This window comes from Drosophila novamexicana, unplaced genomic scaffold (genome assembly GCF_003285875.2).
Source record: "Drosophila novamexicana strain 15010-1031.04,08,12 unplaced genomic scaffold, DnovRS2.1 tig00000108-arrow-pilon, whole genome shotgun sequence".
NCBI lineage: Eukaryota > Metazoa > Arthropoda > Insecta > Diptera > Drosophilidae > Drosophila > Drosophila novamexicana.
Window position 1 is genome coordinate 1,632,617 of NW_020824772.1, and position 16,665 is coordinate 1,649,281.

The following is a 16,665-nucleotide window of genomic DNA, read 5'->3' on the forward strand; positions in this document are numbered from 1 at the left end:
TATTTGTGCAAAATTTATGTAACAGGCAGAATGAAGCATCTCCGACCCCATAAAGTATATATATTCTTGATCAGCATCAATAGCCGAGTCGATCTAGCCATGTCCGTCTGTCTGTCTGTCCGTCTGTCCGTATGTTTGAATGCAAGGATCTTAGAGTCTATAAGAGGTGGAGACATGAAATTTTAGATGGTCCTCCTAGTGCCTGCGCTGATCGAGTTTGTTTCCGATAATCGATAACTTGCCCCATTTCCAAGTAATCGATCAAAATCTATATCGAAATCCTGTTTTTTGGGCAATTTTTGTAAATAATAAGAGCTAGAGTCACCAAACTTGATATATAGCTTCTAAAATAGTATATATATTTGCATTTGGTGTTGGAAGAAGCGGGTTCAGGTTATCCCCCAGTCGGGAGCTCCCGACTAGAACCTCTTACTTGTTATATATTATTTTGTTGAATTAATCTTGTGCATAATCATCATTTCAAGTACAAAGCCTTCCGATTGCAAAAACCCCAATGGTTTTCGAATCTGTATCTAAGATAGTTTTCTTCACTAGAATTGGAATTGACATTATCAACCAAATTATACTTACAGTCGACTAGACTTCCAATGACTCTATAAGGCTCAATATAACCTAAAAGTGGTCTGATTTTATTAACGAACTCTCCAAACGCCAGACAAAAAAAATAAATATGTTATTTGAGTTAAACTTAAGTTAAATGCTGACCGCTGACCGTGGCCAAGAGACCGTTAGGCAGCCTGGTGGGGGCCTGTCCTACGACCGCTTGCGTTTGTGTGCAGACGCCGCCGACTCCTCCTCTAGATTGCGGTCGCTCTTGTCGTGAATATGAACCGTTTCGCTGAGCTCGACGTTGGCGTGCAGCGCCGCATCGTTGGCATTTAGATGCGCCTCCTGGGCGGAGAGTGTTGCCTTCTCAGCCGCCTCGCGTGTTTCCTCGTAGTCTAGACGCGCCGCATAGGCCTGCGATTCGGTCTGCTCCAGTTTGCTCTTGGCCTGGGCGACCATATCGATTTGTGATGACAGCTCGGCGGCTGCCTCAGCGGCCGCCTTCTGGGCCAGCTCTGAGGCGGACTGTGCATTGTTTAGCGCAGCAGTTAGGACGCTTACATGGTTGATCGCCTGCTGGGCGGCATACTGTGCTGCCTTGGCGGAGCGTTTGGCCTGCTGCAGTTGGGTTAGCTCAGACTCCACGGCCTTGTGCGCCTCAACAATCTGCTCCTCCAGGCGGCGCAGCAGCACCTCCCGGCCCTTCAGTACGGCAACAGCTGTGCCCGCTGCTTGAGCGGCTGCCTGAGCCAGTGTGCTCTTGGCCACATAAGAGGCCTGCTTGCCAGCCGCATTCTGACTGGCCACGGCCGAGCTGGCTTGATCCGCTGAGCCTTTGGCAATGCTGCGCAGGCCATTGTCCACCAGGTAACCTCCGCTACCGCTGCTGCTGCCACTGCCACTGCTGTGACCGCTGTGCGAAATATAATCGGAATTCTCATAATGTGCGCTCAGCTGGGGATGTTGTGGTGCCTCAAACTCATCGTGGTTGATTGCTTCGAATGTGTACGGCGGCACCTCATGATCGATAACAACCGTTTGCGCGGATGCTGCAGTTTTTTGTGGCAACGGGGGCGGCGGTGGTGGCACATTCAAATGGTAATGGGCATCCTTTCGTTTCACCTTGCGTCCAAATGCTGGCACCTCACCTGTGTAGCCGGAACGAAAGCAGTTCCATTGAATTCTCATATGCAAATCGTGCGCCCAAAACTTACCAAACAGCAGCAGCAACAACAATAAATGCAACATCAGTGACATCTCCAGAGTTTCTGTTTATGCAACGTGGTGGCTGCTGTGAATACGAAACAAACGTTTTTTATATAATCGGATGGCAGACAGGAAGCAGTGGCTGCTGCAGGTGCACGCTGTTCCTGTGGCAAGTCTATGGACGGCTTATCGAAAGTTTGGTCGAGGGGTTGGGCCAAGAGTGCCTCAAGGCAAACTCACAGTTTTCCCAACTACCAAAACCGGTAGAGGTAACGGCTTTTGAAAATTTATTGACGGGTTTAACCTTTAAAAAGTCTGTTCGTTGAGTCTTGGTGTAATAATGTAACTTAATTCACGTGACCTCGCTAAGGTCAATAAATAAAATTATTGCTACAATTTCAGCTATTGATTTTTTTATTTAAACTGAACTTAGCTGACTCGAGGATAGATAAATTTAGCTTAGATCAGTCTTTAAGAAAAAAAAATGAAAAATTTATCAACTTAATAAAAAATGTCAAATGCCAACAAAGAAACCAGATTGTACTGCAGTATTTTCAGAGAGCTTCTTTAATTTACAAATCTTATGTTGTCCACAAGAAATCAAGTTAGATTGCAAAATGTTGCAGATGCTGTAATCCAAACACCATTAAGTAGTCCAATCAACAGTTAGCAACAGAGTTATGTGGAAGCCAAATACAAGCCTTCCTTATATGCAATCAGAGAAATTCTAGAATTTCATCTTGGCCATTAACTGTGTCAGTCAGCTTTGGCAGCGATTGGGAGAGCAGAACCAGTTTACTTTTAAGGCCAGCACCACTGCAGCCACCTTGCAACACACACACACACAAGCACACAGGCACGCAAAACTGGACAGTGGCAACTGGAGGCAACATTTTGAAAGACAGTAATCACTCAATTTGACAGATATCCACACTGCACTTGCACAAACTCGAGCGGCTCGTTGCCCTGTGGACACTTACACGACAGTTTCGGGTGGTGCGCGTTGTCAGAGAGGACGTCCTGCCTGGTGCACAGGCGAAACGTATCTAATGCGCGGTCAGCGCTTGAATGCCACACTAGTTGGTTCAAAGTCGATCGGTGGGTTCGTTGGAAAACGCTTTTACTTTCGTGTTGCAGCCAACGGAAATGCAACAAAAGCCCCCGCTTGTAGATCCGGTAAACACACGTTGTCAATTGGCGGCGGGCGCCTGGAAGCGGCAGGCATTTATAAGCCAAGTGGCTGGTCGGGTTGGGCGCGTCTCCAGCGGCGACCCGCTCGAGTCGTGTGCAATGAAAGTGCAAACCCGTTGCCCGTTTACTTTATGAGTTTGCAATGCAACGCAAATTGCTCCGCTTTGTTGGCGAAAAACAACAGCAGCATAAACAACAACAACAACAACAGCAACAATAACAACTACTGGCCGGGTCATTGCTTTCTTGCTGGACCATTGGGTAATTTGAAGCTGCTCGCGTGATGATGGTAGCGTATTTTTTAATTGCTTTGCAACGATTTAAACAATAGCTCAAAACTACATATTGAATATGACATCTGCCAGATATCAACGCGTACATATGTATTTGCACAAGGAAGTAGCACGTGTCCAGGTCAGGCAATTTATGTAATTTTAACTACCTGATTAACATACACACGGATAAATATTTTAGTGACAGAAAATGAGAGAGTGGAAGAGTTTTTTGGATTTCCAACACATGTGCTATGTCTTACGTGAATTTATGAGAATCGCTTAGAAGGGCAATTTTAAAAAAAATAGATCAACTTCCTGCAGAGTGTTAAATATGTTTGAAATATCCCATAAAGATTTAGGTATATTAAATATAATTGATCAGCCAACATGGTTTATTGGCATAATTATGGAATACATAACGAAGCTAATTGATTTAATCGTAAACTACTTCCAGAACTTCTTCATGGACATATTACGCTCGGAGTCCTTTTGCATCACCTTGGAAACGGCCATTTCAAAGTCCTCCTGGGTGACATGGACACGACGCTCGCGCAGAGCGTACATGCCAGCCTCAGTACAAACGCCTTTGACCTCGGCGCCGGAAGCACCTGGCATCAGCTCGGCAATCTTGCGAAGATTGATGCCGCGTGTGAGATTCATTTTGCGTGAATGTATATGTAGAATATCAACGCGTGCCTCCTCGCTTGGGGGCGGAAACTCGATTTTACGATCAATGCGACCGGGACGCAGCAGTGCCTGGTCGAGCACATCGATGCGGTTGGTGGCCATGATTACCTTTATGTTCTTGGACGCCTCAAAGCCGTCCAGCTGGTTGAGTAGCTCCAGCATTGTGCGCTGCACTTCCGAATCGGCGCCCCTGCCGGACTCCAAACGTGCCGAGCCAATTGAATCAATCTCGTCCATGAATATGATGGATGGCGCATGCTCCCGAGCCATGACAAACAGCTCACGCACCATACGTGAACCCTCACCAATGTATTTCTGTACCAGCTCCGAGCCAGAGACACGTATGAATGTGCATTCGGTGTGATGGGCGACGGCGCGGGCCAGTAGAGTCTTTCCAGTGCCAGGTGGTCCATACAGCAGCACGCCCTTGGGCTGGGCAATCCCCAAGGCATCGAACAGCTCGGGATGTTTGATGGGCAGCTCAATGACTTCTTTGATTTCCGTGATTTGCTTGGACAAACCGCCCACCATTTCATAGGTGGAGTCGGGCACCTTTTCGACCATCATCAGTGAGACAAGTGGATCGACCTTGTTTGGCAAAATCTTATGCAGAGTATAGCTATCGTGGCGCAGGGCCACACGGCTATTGGTGGTCACATCGTTGATGTCAATATTCTTCTCTACATCGACAACGTATTTGCCATCGTGATGCACCTTAACCAACACCTTTTTCTTATCAATCGGCTTGACAACCTCGCCAACATAGCTGCCCTGCTCCTGCAACAGCTGCAGCTCCTCACGCAGCATACGCACTGCAGCAGGGGAGTAAAGGGTAGTTGGCATTGGCAGCTCAATTATTTCACTTACCTTTGGAATTCAGCTCATTCCGCTGCGCCTCCAGACGCTGTAGATTACGCTGCTTCTCGGAGACTATAAACTGCAATTCGGCGATTTTTTGCTCAAAGAATGAGCTGAGCCCGTCCCCTTGTTTATCATTAGGTGGCTGCTTCGCACCTTCAATTTCCATCTGCATTTTTCAAAAATCATAATAGCATATATTCCAATTCCTTATTAAAAACTCACCGGTACTGACATTTTAAAATGTTTTTCTTACGAAATTTTCTCAAAATGAATAAAAAGCTATACACGAGCCGTTTGTCGTCGCTTTGTATGCTTTTATGATTTTTGTTTATATGAGACGGCAGTTTTTAATGTCAGTGTTGGAAAACGTTTGCACTGTGTGATTCCTGTCATGCTGAAGTTAGTGCTTAAAAATGCTTCTTTCCGAACACGGTAGGTTTTGTTCGTGTTACAGTAGAACCTCGATTATGCGTGCTGCTCAACATAAACAATCAAATATGTTTTTTTCTGTATAAGAAGAACATGAATATCTGTTTAATAGAGTTAATTCACGGTGCTTGATCAAATGCTTGGCGTTCCAAAATATGTTCCCGTTTAATGTATTTCCGTATAATGTTAGCGTAATTTTATATTGAAAAAAGGAAGTTAACAACGTCAAAACATTAAACTTTTTTAATGTGCTTTGTATTATTAAAAGCTAACAAAAGCATTATTTTAAATTGTTTTGATATGACGAGTATTTTGTCTCTTGCATGAGAATAACTATTTTGCTCACTTTAATGCAAGTCAGCTGCATACTAAGCCGAACCACAGTCAATTGAATGACGATTTTCTTAAACAGCCACAAAGTATGTTATATTTTGTGCATAACATGTTTTAATATGACGCAAAAATTTGAAGATGTATGGGTTTTGATTATTATATGCTTTTTTTTAAATATTTTTTTATTAAACATTTTGAAAATTTTGATAATATTGAATTCGTGACAAACAAGAGTTGTTGCCAAAGTTAAAAGGAACCAGACACAATTTTTTCTAGTTTGCGCAAATAAGACTTTAGGAGCACCTATAGAAATCGCGCTCTTCAATGACTTAGGCATGCCCATTACCGCTGCCAATGACGCAACAGTCAGAAACTATATAAAATATAAAGTGCTCACGACTTAATAGGTTTGAGTTATCCACAAACAGAAATTTCGCACATACGTATGTAGGAGCTAAAAGGTATTATCTAATCGAGAATAATGCATTGCTCGGGCTTTTCATGGTTCGTCAATAAATTTGCTGGCTGGATCAATGTGAAATCACGTCGCGTCAATTGTTATTGGGAAAGTCTTAAATCTGTGCAATTTGTTGATAAGATATATTGTAAGGCAGGCGATGTTTAAATATGGAAACAGCAACCAAATGCTAGTGAAAGCCGATGTGCCACATAGATTGCTGTAAATAACAACTTTAAGTATTCCAATATTTTTGTGTTATATTTAAGTATAGGTATAATTGTTTAATACTATGCACAGCAATCAAGATAGATAACAATGAGGTGCAAAAATTTTGATTTTGTTCAACAAAATTCACAGCATTTTGCCAGAAATCAAATTCACAAGCGAATAAATAATGATGGATTGCTTCAACTTAAATGCTAATTAAATTTACGGAAAATAATATTTGACTATTTGGCTGGACTGTTGATAATGATGTTGGTGACTTATGCGTGGGTTTCCATTCGTATTTTGTCTCCTCTTCTTTTCATTATAATATTTTTTGCCTATAAAGAGCGAAACAAGTCGCTGGCCTTGCCAAAGCATGCAAAATTAATCTAGCAGAGTTTTTGTGAAATAAATACAAAGACTTAAATTAATCTAAGACTAATCGAGGTTATGTCGTCTTCTCGCCCAACTTGGCATGCAGTGTGCTAATATCGTATATAGCCACTAGATCTTTGTTTAGGCCCTCAAATACCTGAGCGACACGCGGCTGCAGATTGTAAAAGAACAGCGGCTGCTGACGCTGTGCAAAATCCATGACCATAGTCGATATGACCTTGGCGGCAGTGAAGTCTGCTCCATAGATATGCGTACAATCGATGACAACCGGCAGCGTCGACTTGACGCCCTGTTTGTTAATCACCTTCCGCACAAACTCCATTGATGGAAAGATGAGGCAGCGATCCGGCGTAAGCATTAGATAACGCTGGCCATCGGGTGTCTGCAAACGGTAGGAGATTCGGTTAGCAAGGCGTGTAGGAAGGCACATCATCTGGCTACTTACGCTGAGCGTTTCAATGCGCAGCTTGGGACGCGCCGCCTGGTACAGAATGAAAATCACATTGATGCCAATGCCCACTAGGATGCCCAGCTGCAGCGGCATTACCAGGCAGGCAAAGAAGGCGCCCAAGCCAGGTATTAAATCCGTTTCTATAGAGAAAGAGAGAGAGCAGAGGAGCAGGAGTCAAATTTTGGCTAAAGTTCGGCATTTCCGCTTGTGACTACTCACTTTTGCTATGCCACATGGGCTTGATGACACGATACTGCACCATGAACACGACCGCAGCTATGATAATGGCTGCCAGCGCCGCCTTGGGTATATAGTAGAAGCAGGGCGTGAGGTAGAGCAGCGCAATGATGACTATGACGCTGGTGTAGAGATTGGATAGCTGGGTGCGCACACCGCTGGCATTGAGAATGGCGCCTCTCGCCAGGCCGCCATTGCTGCGCAGGCCCTGCACAAAGGAGTTGGCCACATTGCAAATGCCCGAGGCAATTAGCTCCTGGGTGGCATCCGTCGGCTTGCCATCCGCTGCACAGCAGTCAAAAAGTAATTGCCAATTTAATAAAGGGAACTAACCATAAATAAGTACAAAACACCTACCAAATGCCTGCACCACAGCCATCGTCTCGAGCAGCGCTATTAGTGGCACCACAATCAAGCCAGAGCCGAGCGTGCTGACCATGTCCCAGAAGCTCTGCGCCTCCTGCAGCACCTCGCCACTCGTCTCGTTCAGCACAGCGTCCATGTGGAATGGCGGCGATTGAAAATGTGGCAGGCCCTTGGGCACAAAGCCAACAGTGCGCACCAGCTCCTCGTTGCCACTGACGGACAGCCAGTAGCCGAGCGCTGCGGTGCCGCAAACTAGCAGCGCATTGCGTGATGTGCCTACCGTCCAGAAGATGCCCGTGAGCAGCTTCTGGCAGGTGGATTTGTCCTGCTTGGGTCCCACACTGCAGCTGGCCAGGGCGCGTAGGCTGAGCAGCATTACAATACAGATGAGGCCCAGTCCGAAGTCCGGCCAGCTGATGTTGTGTATGTCATTGATAATACTTATCCACACTTGTAGGAAGGTGTTGCCGCTGGTGCTTATGCCCAGCAGATCCTTCATCTGTGAGCTGAAGATGATCAGCGAGACAGCGCTGGTGAAGCCCGCACCCACCGGTCCCGAGACAAAGTCAATGAGAAAACCGAGCCGAAAAACGCCCATCAGTATTTCAATGATGCCAGTGAGAAAGGTGAGCAACGTGGCCATTTGCCAACTGCCGCCGGCAATTTGAAACGAAAGCAGCGCCGAAATCGCAGTCGGACCAATGGGCACATCCTTGCTGGAGCCAATGAATATATAGATGAAGCAGCCCAGAAAACAGGCGTACAGGCCATATTGCAGATCCAGGCCAGCAATGCCCGCATAGGCCAGTGCCTGCGGTATCACAGTAAGGGCCACCGAAATGCCGGCGACAATGTCTCCAAAGATATAATCCTTTTTGTACTGTGGCAGCCAGACGAATATGGGGAAACGTTTCTCCAACGTTTTCCGACGAAATATATTCGCCCAGGTGCTGCGGCAACAGTCCTTCCAGCCGCCCGACAGCGCCTGCTCCTCCTCCTGCTGCACAATGCAGTCGCGTGACGTGTGGTACAGCGTATTGGTGGGTATATCCACGGATACATCAGCGCCATTGAAGGCGCCATTCACATGCCCCGTATCTTTGGCTGTCATCTCAAATGACGTCGTCGACGCAACACTCACACACACACAACACTTATGTGGCGCTGAAAGTTCGAGTATTTGGTTTTTATTGCGCTTTGTTATTTATATTTTTTTTTTGTTTTGTTTTGCTTCTATTTGGCTTTGTCAGCGATGGCTTCATCTACGGCTTCATCTCATTGGCACTGTCACTGTCACTGGCAGCAATCACTTCACTTCTTGCCGGGCCCGAGCACGGAATCCAAGCCGAATACCAAAAGCCAAACTATTCGCGAGCGCGTTAAGTGCGGGAATGAAACGAAATCGAGATCGAGATCGAGCCAGAAGCGGAGGTAACATCAACAGCAGCAGCAGCAGCGCGCAACTGTAGCCGTCGTTTGGAGCGCCGAGCGATTGGGAACTGATTATAAATAGGTGCGAGTCGCGAGTGGCAATCCGCTCGTGTCACCCGGCAGTCGCCGCCCAGCGGCAGCGGCAGCGGCAGCAGCAGCAGCAGCAGCGATATTCGAGACCAACCGCCGGCTTTCGTTAGAGCAGCAAAAACAAAAACAAAATATATAAAAAAAAAACCGGCTTGTGTCTGGGTACTTTTCGTCTGTGGTCTGGTTGTCTCTCGAGTGCTGGGTCGCCGAGTATCGTGTAACAGATCCAATCCGAAGAAATGTTAATTGACGCCTCTTCTGAATGTGGTGTGCGTCTTGTAACCTCACCAGCCCGTGGGGGGGTTCCCAGCAGGTCGACCAGTTAACTGGTGCTGGCATCATTTTAGGGAAAAGCAGGCTTTTCAAGTTTCATACATGCACGTGCTGGGCACAACAACAATGCAAATCCCACTGAGCTGATCGCATTGTAAGCGATTTCACAGCAGCGTCACATGACTGTTCGCAGCGCTCAATCGCCATGAAAGTCCAGCTGTAGAGGCCATAACTTAAAAAATAATAAACACACATATCGGGAAGCTCTTGGCATTCTTGAAATGTATATTATTCTTTTTTTTTTAAATACCATTCTGTGCGGAATGTTGGTATTAGATGACAATTAAATACATAAATAAATTAAGAACTTAATAGGTTGGGAATGCTTCTCTGCTATAAACAATTATACTTACTCTTAAAAATTCCATTTTTGCGTATAATAAATAAATAGGAAATTTTATAGCATGGGAAATTTGAACACTCATATAACGGCTAAAGAAAATAATAGCATATTTGACAAATAGTTGTTAAAATTTTGAAATAACACTAGGCAAATAAACCTAACAAAACAAAACCTTTTCACTTATGTCCGTGAAATTGAATATATATTTAAAGTTCCCATTTACGAAAAGTCATTAATAGCCCTTCAATAAGTGCCCCATTAAAATACCACTTGATAAGTTTTACAGCACTGGAAATCGCGAGGGGAAATTAATTTGCAGGTGGTAGCAGGTGTGGGGGTGGCGGCGGCGGGGGCGGTGTCGGCGCCGACATCATAAAACAAACATTGCAACCGTAAATAAATCAGCTTTGAAGTGCGGCCGCCATAAATCAGTTGTGAATATGGCTAAGATAAAGGCAATTTTTTTTTTTGGGCAAGCTAATCAGAATAATGCGAAAAGCTAACCCTGTCTATCAACTTAGACAGGAAATGTTTTGTATTTCGTTTTAATATATATGAATAACATAATATTAATTAGCCAAAGATGTCGCTTGCCGATGCCCCGCTTAGTTCGATGATTCTTCCGTATCTCGAACTCGGCTTGGAATTATTGCATTTGCATGCAAAAAGATTAATTAGTTTGCAGAATTCACGACCTGCTTAATATAGCAATTGGATTGCGGGGGTTTCACGATGGGGTTTTCCTCAATGCTAAGCGCATTAACTTATGCAGGTCGTGTGTAGGCTGAGCTATGATAAATTGTGTCGGGGGAAATGCTGGAAAGAATATTTTTGAACTTTTGTCGGGAACTGCCTTTACAATAATAATATAATTATTGATGGAAAAGTACGTTAATTTGTAACCTACAATTTATTTTAGATAAATGGCCCCCCAAGCAGGCAATCAATCAAATATAATAAAAAGCACGCAGACCCGCACACATCTAAGCAGACACAACACACACACCCACACCCACACACACACACACACTGAAGAGCAGCAGCCAAGCTTGGAAAGCACGTGTTGAACGCCTGATAAAAGTGGCGTTGAAGCAAAACATGAGAAATCTTTAAAATAACAAATGCGAACGCAAAACAAAAAAACATAAAAACAATCATCGAAATGTGTCTGCTGATTATATCATGCCGAATGCCAAATACACTATTTTCTCATAATTATAATAGAGTCGATTCAGGAAATGTTGCTTAAATTTTAAACAATATGGAAATTAATTAAAGCGAAAAACGTTTCGCACTAAAATCAAGAAAGAAGCGCATGTTTCCTGCACATCGAAGATTAAATACTCTTGTAGACAGACATTTGCCATTGCAGTGCTTTATTTCCGATCGGGTTTTCCCATGGCAGCGATATGATATGGAAGTCTCAGTTAATACGGCTTTCCAAAGTTTGAGCTTTGCTAAAGATAGCTTTTAAAAGAAAACGTTAACACAAAAACTCATTTATTGACCGCTGTATCATATATATACGTAGTCCAATGGCGATAAGATTTTGCTAATATATATATATAAGGAGCATGGTGAAACTCGAAAGTGCAAAGTTTGATTAAGGCAACTCGAAACACAAAAAGGGAACTTAAGTTTCGAGCGTCAGCTTTATGATTTATTGCTCCGTTCCGTTTGCCAAGAAACAAACAGACGAACTTGATTAAATTGACTTGACTCAGGAATATATATACTTTACAGACTCAATGACGTGTCCTTCTTGGCGTTACATATTGAATAACAGAATTATAATACCCTTTACAAGTCTGACAAACAACAAAAGGTATTTGAATCATGTCATGATTGGCTCAAAATTGCAAATTAATGGGTAATATTTTAAGCAGTATGGAAATTAAAGCGAAACATATTTTGGCTTGTGAAAAAAGGGAAATCTCTCTAGAACTAGCCAAACAGGTAACTGTGGCTAATGTGAACATATGTGTAAGTTGAATGTTGAATGTCTATAAAAACAACTTATATAACAAATCAATTTAGACAAATTGACAAAATGCGTTGTCATCATTGTTGACTGCTTTGCAAGTTATTAACCCTAATTATGGCATTGCTGAAATACTTTTCGAATACTTTCTGAATGCTGTCCGAGCACTTTGTGAATGTACATGAATATGCATCGCATAGGGCTGTAGAATTGTGCTTTTAGCCTTACGGGCATTCACAGTCACAGCCGCATTGTGATTTATTAAAAGCAATATAATAATATTTTATATTTCACGTATTCGCAACTTTCGTGCGGTCAGATTACGTTGCTCATACGACGCGTTGGCCGTGCCGCGGACTAAGTGAGTGAGAGGCGCAAATTAAATATTGAATAACAATTAAATGTGCATATCTAACTGTGAATCACTAAAAACAATTCGCAATAAAATACATTTAATTGCAATTTCGTTGGCGTGATGCTAATTATATTTCTCATGCCCAGCGTCAAAGTCGCAGCTCGAAATTGAAAGCTGTCCAGAAATTTCTCACAGCAATTAGCAGATAAATCAAAACGGCAATGGGCCAAAAATATATGTATAGCCCGAAAATATGCTTTTATAGTGCCGCCGTAAAAGATCATTAAGCCCAAATTAGTACCCTTGATATGTAAGTGGCACACGTGCGATTTGATGTGGCATGCAACTGATTAGTATCTGTCATCACAAGGCCCATCGATGGGAGCTGGGCTGGGCTGGGCTGGTAGACAATTTGTATGCACTTCGGCTGCATATTTGCTCACTTTTTATGGGGTTCACGTAACGCCGGACAAAAGTAACTGTAACTCCAGTAAACACAAACAATTGTGCCAACAGAGCACCAAGTCAGCTGATCATTATAATCGCAATCATGAGCACGACTAAGTTAGCGAGTCAAATAAAACTGTTAATTGTGCTGGCGATTAATTCAAACAATATCAACATGCATAAATAGCAGCAGCAGCAGCAGCAGCAACGACTATCACAATGGCATCAACTAGGCCCACAGATTGCGGGTTATGCAATCGGAGCAAGCATTCGCTCGAGTGCAGTGGAATGCATTGAGGCATGTAAATTAGTTGTCGCGAGGCTTCACGTGACTCACCGGCTGTCTATAACAATATCGGATAAACATATTTAACTCGGCTTAAATACGTATCTCAATGCAATATCGATGATCGTGTTATGCAATTCGCCGGCGATTCGTAGGCTTTGAGGAAATCACACACCACACAGTGACACCTTACATTATTTAAGGCCCGAAATGCGTGTCAGGGTCTACAGCTTGGACCAAGTTCAATGGCAGCGATAATAATAAATACGAATTATTAACCAAATGTCGTAGCTGTTCCGGTTGCTTTCGTAGGCTGCTGTTAACTAATGGCAAATGCTCAGCTCTAAACATTTTATTTTTGCAGATTTTTATTATTTTTATTTAAACGAATGCGTCAGCAAAGCGCCGAAATCTTGGCCCAAACACTGTCTGGCCTTAACGAGCATTCGTAATCATCAGCTTCGCGTTGTTTACAATCTTTGTATCACTGTGCATCCCCGCTGGCCGCAAATGTTGCTGAATTGATTCGATCACATGACTGAATCCAATTGGCGACAGCTGAGAAGAGCAAAAACTGGATACCCAAGCATATTTGTACCATGGCGCATTTTGGGTAGTCAGTCTCATTGATAAATGAATGCAACATTTGCCGAATGGAAGGTTTTCTCAACAAGTTTTCTGACTTGCAATGCGACAGGTCAAGATTAAAGTTCATTGAACCGATGCGAGTTCTTTGTGCTTTGTCTGCTTTGCACTTTCTTAAAAACTGAACACCCCTGTTTGTTTGTTTGTTTGGATCTAATGTAAACCTCATTTTGCCCCAGCCATAAAAAAAGTTATCAGAGCCAATAAAAAGCGACAATTAAAAACGTAATGAAAGCTAAATGCGTTTTGTTTCTTGTTGTGTTTGCAAATACGAAAGAATATTGCTGCAGCTTTGAAGACCTCTTTTTATCTGATTCAATTGAATTTAGTCCGATCTATAAGAAATAGTAAATTATTAAACATTTTTGTGGTATATTTTCATAAATACGAAAATGTGTTTTTAATTATCTTAAGTACTGAGTACCCCTAAGTGTTTGGTTGAATCAAATGTAAGACTCATTTCGGCCGAACCACAAAAAAAATAAATGTGCCGAAAAAAAACTAAAATAAAAAAAGAACGTCATGAAAGTTAAATGCGTGTTGCCTTTTGTTGCGATCACAAATTGTTAAAAATTATTTTGTTTATTATATTAACGTAATTTCCTGATAAAATTAGCCAAATCGGATTAGGCCACTTGGCTAGTTTTAATGCCAGCCGCGTTCGCTTTGAACAGACCGAGTGCTAAATGGCGCTAAGCCGCGCTCATTCAGCCAATTTATGAGCACACAAATATCGTGCTAATGAATTGCCAACAAGCAACATGAATTAGCAACAAATCAATTGTGAGTGATAGTGGAAAAAACTAACAATATGAAAACAAGCGACGCGCCGCAGCGACAGCTCACAACATTGCTTTGAGCCATTAATGGGCCACTGATAAAAAAAAAAACAATAAAAATATTCTGATATTTAGACACAGGAATATTTTCTATAACAAACAGTACGTACAGCTCTGACATTTGGGCTATTAACTTTGATGGGCCAGCTAATCAATATGCTAAACACTATGCAGTTTACGGAAATTACATTGAAACATCCAAAGCGGGGTTCAATGCACGCCACTGCGGCAACTGGGCGACGGGGCGTATGCGCAACGTGGCCAACAGCGCTTTAGCCATTTTTTTTTTTACTTGAGTTGAGTTGAGTTGATTGCGTGACGTTGGGCCGCTTCACGTGAGACAAGACAGCACAATAGCTCTGGTTAAACTATGAAATTTATGCAGCACATTTACAATTTTTAAATGACACAAGGTGCTGCCAAATGTACACAAATTTGCATTTTTAAGTGGTCTGTAGTCAAGTTAATTTCAATTGTCTCTAAGCCCTTAACACCACGTTGGCATAAACGTTTTTATGCCCACGGGCCTAAATTGCTTTTAGCATCTGCTGTGCAAATAAACAACAAGCACGCGGCTTTTAATTCGTTAGAATCTGGCCAGATAATTTGTAGCATCAACTGACGCATTGTTGAAGGTTCTGTCTGAGTTTTTGGTAACTTTGTTTTGGCATTTTGTAGAGCAAATAGTTGGTTAGCTTATCGCCTGACCTCCTGCTAGACAAACATGCGCTAAGATATATCAGATTTCAGTAAGATCTGCCACTAAGCATGTAAACATCTAAGCAAGTGACAGTTAGCGCAAGTAAATAACAATTTCATTTTGCAACTCTTTTTAAACGTATTTTATTTTTATTATAGCTTGACCTTAGAGGCGCCAAACTCAACTGACTTCCTGTTGGGCTAACAAACACTATGCACTATGATATAGTAGACTTGACTGCAAAATCCAGAAAAAACAAGTACAAGGTTCTAGTCGGGAGCTCCCGACTTGGGGATACCCTGAACCCTCTCCTTCCAACATCAAATGCATATATTCTATTTTAGAAGCAATATGTCAACTTTGCCCAAAAAACAGGATTTTTATCGATTGCTTGAAAACGGAGTAAGTTATCGATTATCGGAAACAAACTCGATCTGCGCGGGAACTAGGAGCATCTACATCTAAAATTTCAGTCTCTAGCTCTTATATGTTCTGAGATCCTTGCGTTCATACATACGAACGGACAGACAGACGGACATGGCTAGATCGACTCGTCTATTGATGCTGATCAAGAATATATATACTTTATGGGGTCGCAGATGCTCCCTTCTGCCTGTTACATACATTTGGATTTTGCACAAATACAATATACCCTTATACCAATTTTTAATGGGTTCAGGGTATAAAAAGTAGATAAATTGTTCGATTCAAATTTTGCTTTGAGGTTTTTTCTCTGAACCAGGTATATTCCCAGGCTTTGGGTTGAATAATGATTTGCCACATTTTTTCCCATTTTAAACACAACAAAGCTGAAAGTTGAAATTTACAACAAAGCATCTGGAATTGTTAACTAGAATATCTTCAATGCAATGTTGTACTTAGTTCAGATTATATGACCTTATTAATATATTCTAGTAAATTTTGACTTAGATCCGACTATATAAATATTATATTAAAGTCTAATATAATAAAGTTATTTATACTGAGCACACAATAAGACAAATTAAAATTTAAAGATAGCTTTTTTAATATGGTTCAGTTAATAAAAAAAAATCGCTTTGTAACCATGATTTTTTCTTAATTTGGAATTTTGGTTGGGTAAAATACCAGCTAAATTAAGACAAGTTTAAGAAAATAAATAAATTATATGTATACGTGTTCTTTTTAAAATGCGTTGTGACTTTCGAGCAGAGAAAAACCCAAGTGAAGCTGTAAATCTTAAGTCACAATATTTCTGCCATATTGTTTTTACAAGGTGTCCATTTATTGCCACACCGCCCAGACATTGTTCAGATACGTAATCAGTTGAGGTTGTTTGCTGCATTTTTTTTTTTTTTTTTTTTGTAATATCACAAGACACTATGTAGATTTATATATTTTTGCATTTTCTTAGCATATTTAACACTCGTTCTGTTTGCTGCAAATATTTATTAGCGTCTCTTGCTGTGCAAGTTGGCGAACAACTAAGCGCAGCCCTTAGTTGGCCTCATGTTTAATTTATGAGGCGTGTACAATCACAATATTTGTAATTTTAATTAACACACACACA

At 42.1% G+C, this 16,665-nt stretch overlaps 3 protein-coding genes across 4 annotated transcripts; all 3 read right to left on the reverse strand.

The window, feature by feature from the left end:
- Nucleotides 1–661: 661 nt before the first annotated feature.
- LOC115757765 lies at nt 662–2,217 on the reverse strand. The gene is made up of 3 exons (XM_030698189.1): nt 2,014–2,217; nt 1,782–1,948; nt 662–1,715 (listed from the first exon to the last, which is right to left on the reverse strand). The coding sequence occupies exons 2-3, from the start codon at nt 1,822–1,824 to the stop codon at nt 775–777; spliced, it is 984 nt and encodes a 327-aa protein (XP_030554049.1). The 5' UTR covers nt 1,825–1,948; nt 2,014–2,217; the 3' UTR covers nt 662–774.
- A 1,394-nt stretch (nt 2,218–3,611) lies between these two features.
- Nucleotides 3,612–5,117, reverse strand: LOC115757761 (26S proteasome regulatory subunit 8). 2 transcript variants are annotated; one of them, XM_030698172.1, is made up of 3 exons: nt 5,010–5,108; nt 4,794–4,953; nt 3,612–4,738 (listed from the first exon to the last, which is right to left on the reverse strand). In XM_030698172.1, exons 1-3 carry the CDS (start codon nt 5,019–5,021, stop codon nt 3,684–3,686), a joined length of 1,227 nt encoding a protein of 408 aa, XP_030554032.1. In that variant the 5' UTR covers nt 5,022–5,108; the 3' UTR covers nt 3,612–3,683. The 2 variants fall into 2 exon arrangements, with proteins under 2 accessions (XP_030554032.1, XP_030554033.1); XM_030698173.1 differs by having other exon boundaries at nt 3,613–4,738; nt 5,020–5,117.
- Nucleotides 5,118–6,248: 1,131 nt separating this feature from the next.
- LOC115757752 (sodium-independent sulfate anion transporter) lies at nt 6,249–9,149 on the reverse strand. The gene is made up of 4 exons (XM_030698157.1): nt 7,658–9,149; nt 7,283–7,585; nt 7,058–7,203; nt 6,249–6,994 (listed from the first exon to the last, which is right to left on the reverse strand). Exons 1-4 carry the CDS (start codon nt 8,775–8,777, stop codon nt 6,665–6,667), a joined length of 1,899 nt encoding a protein of 632 aa, XP_030554017.1. The 5' UTR covers nt 8,778–9,149; the 3' UTR covers nt 6,249–6,664.
- Nucleotides 9,150–16,665: the final 7,516 nt, after the last annotated feature.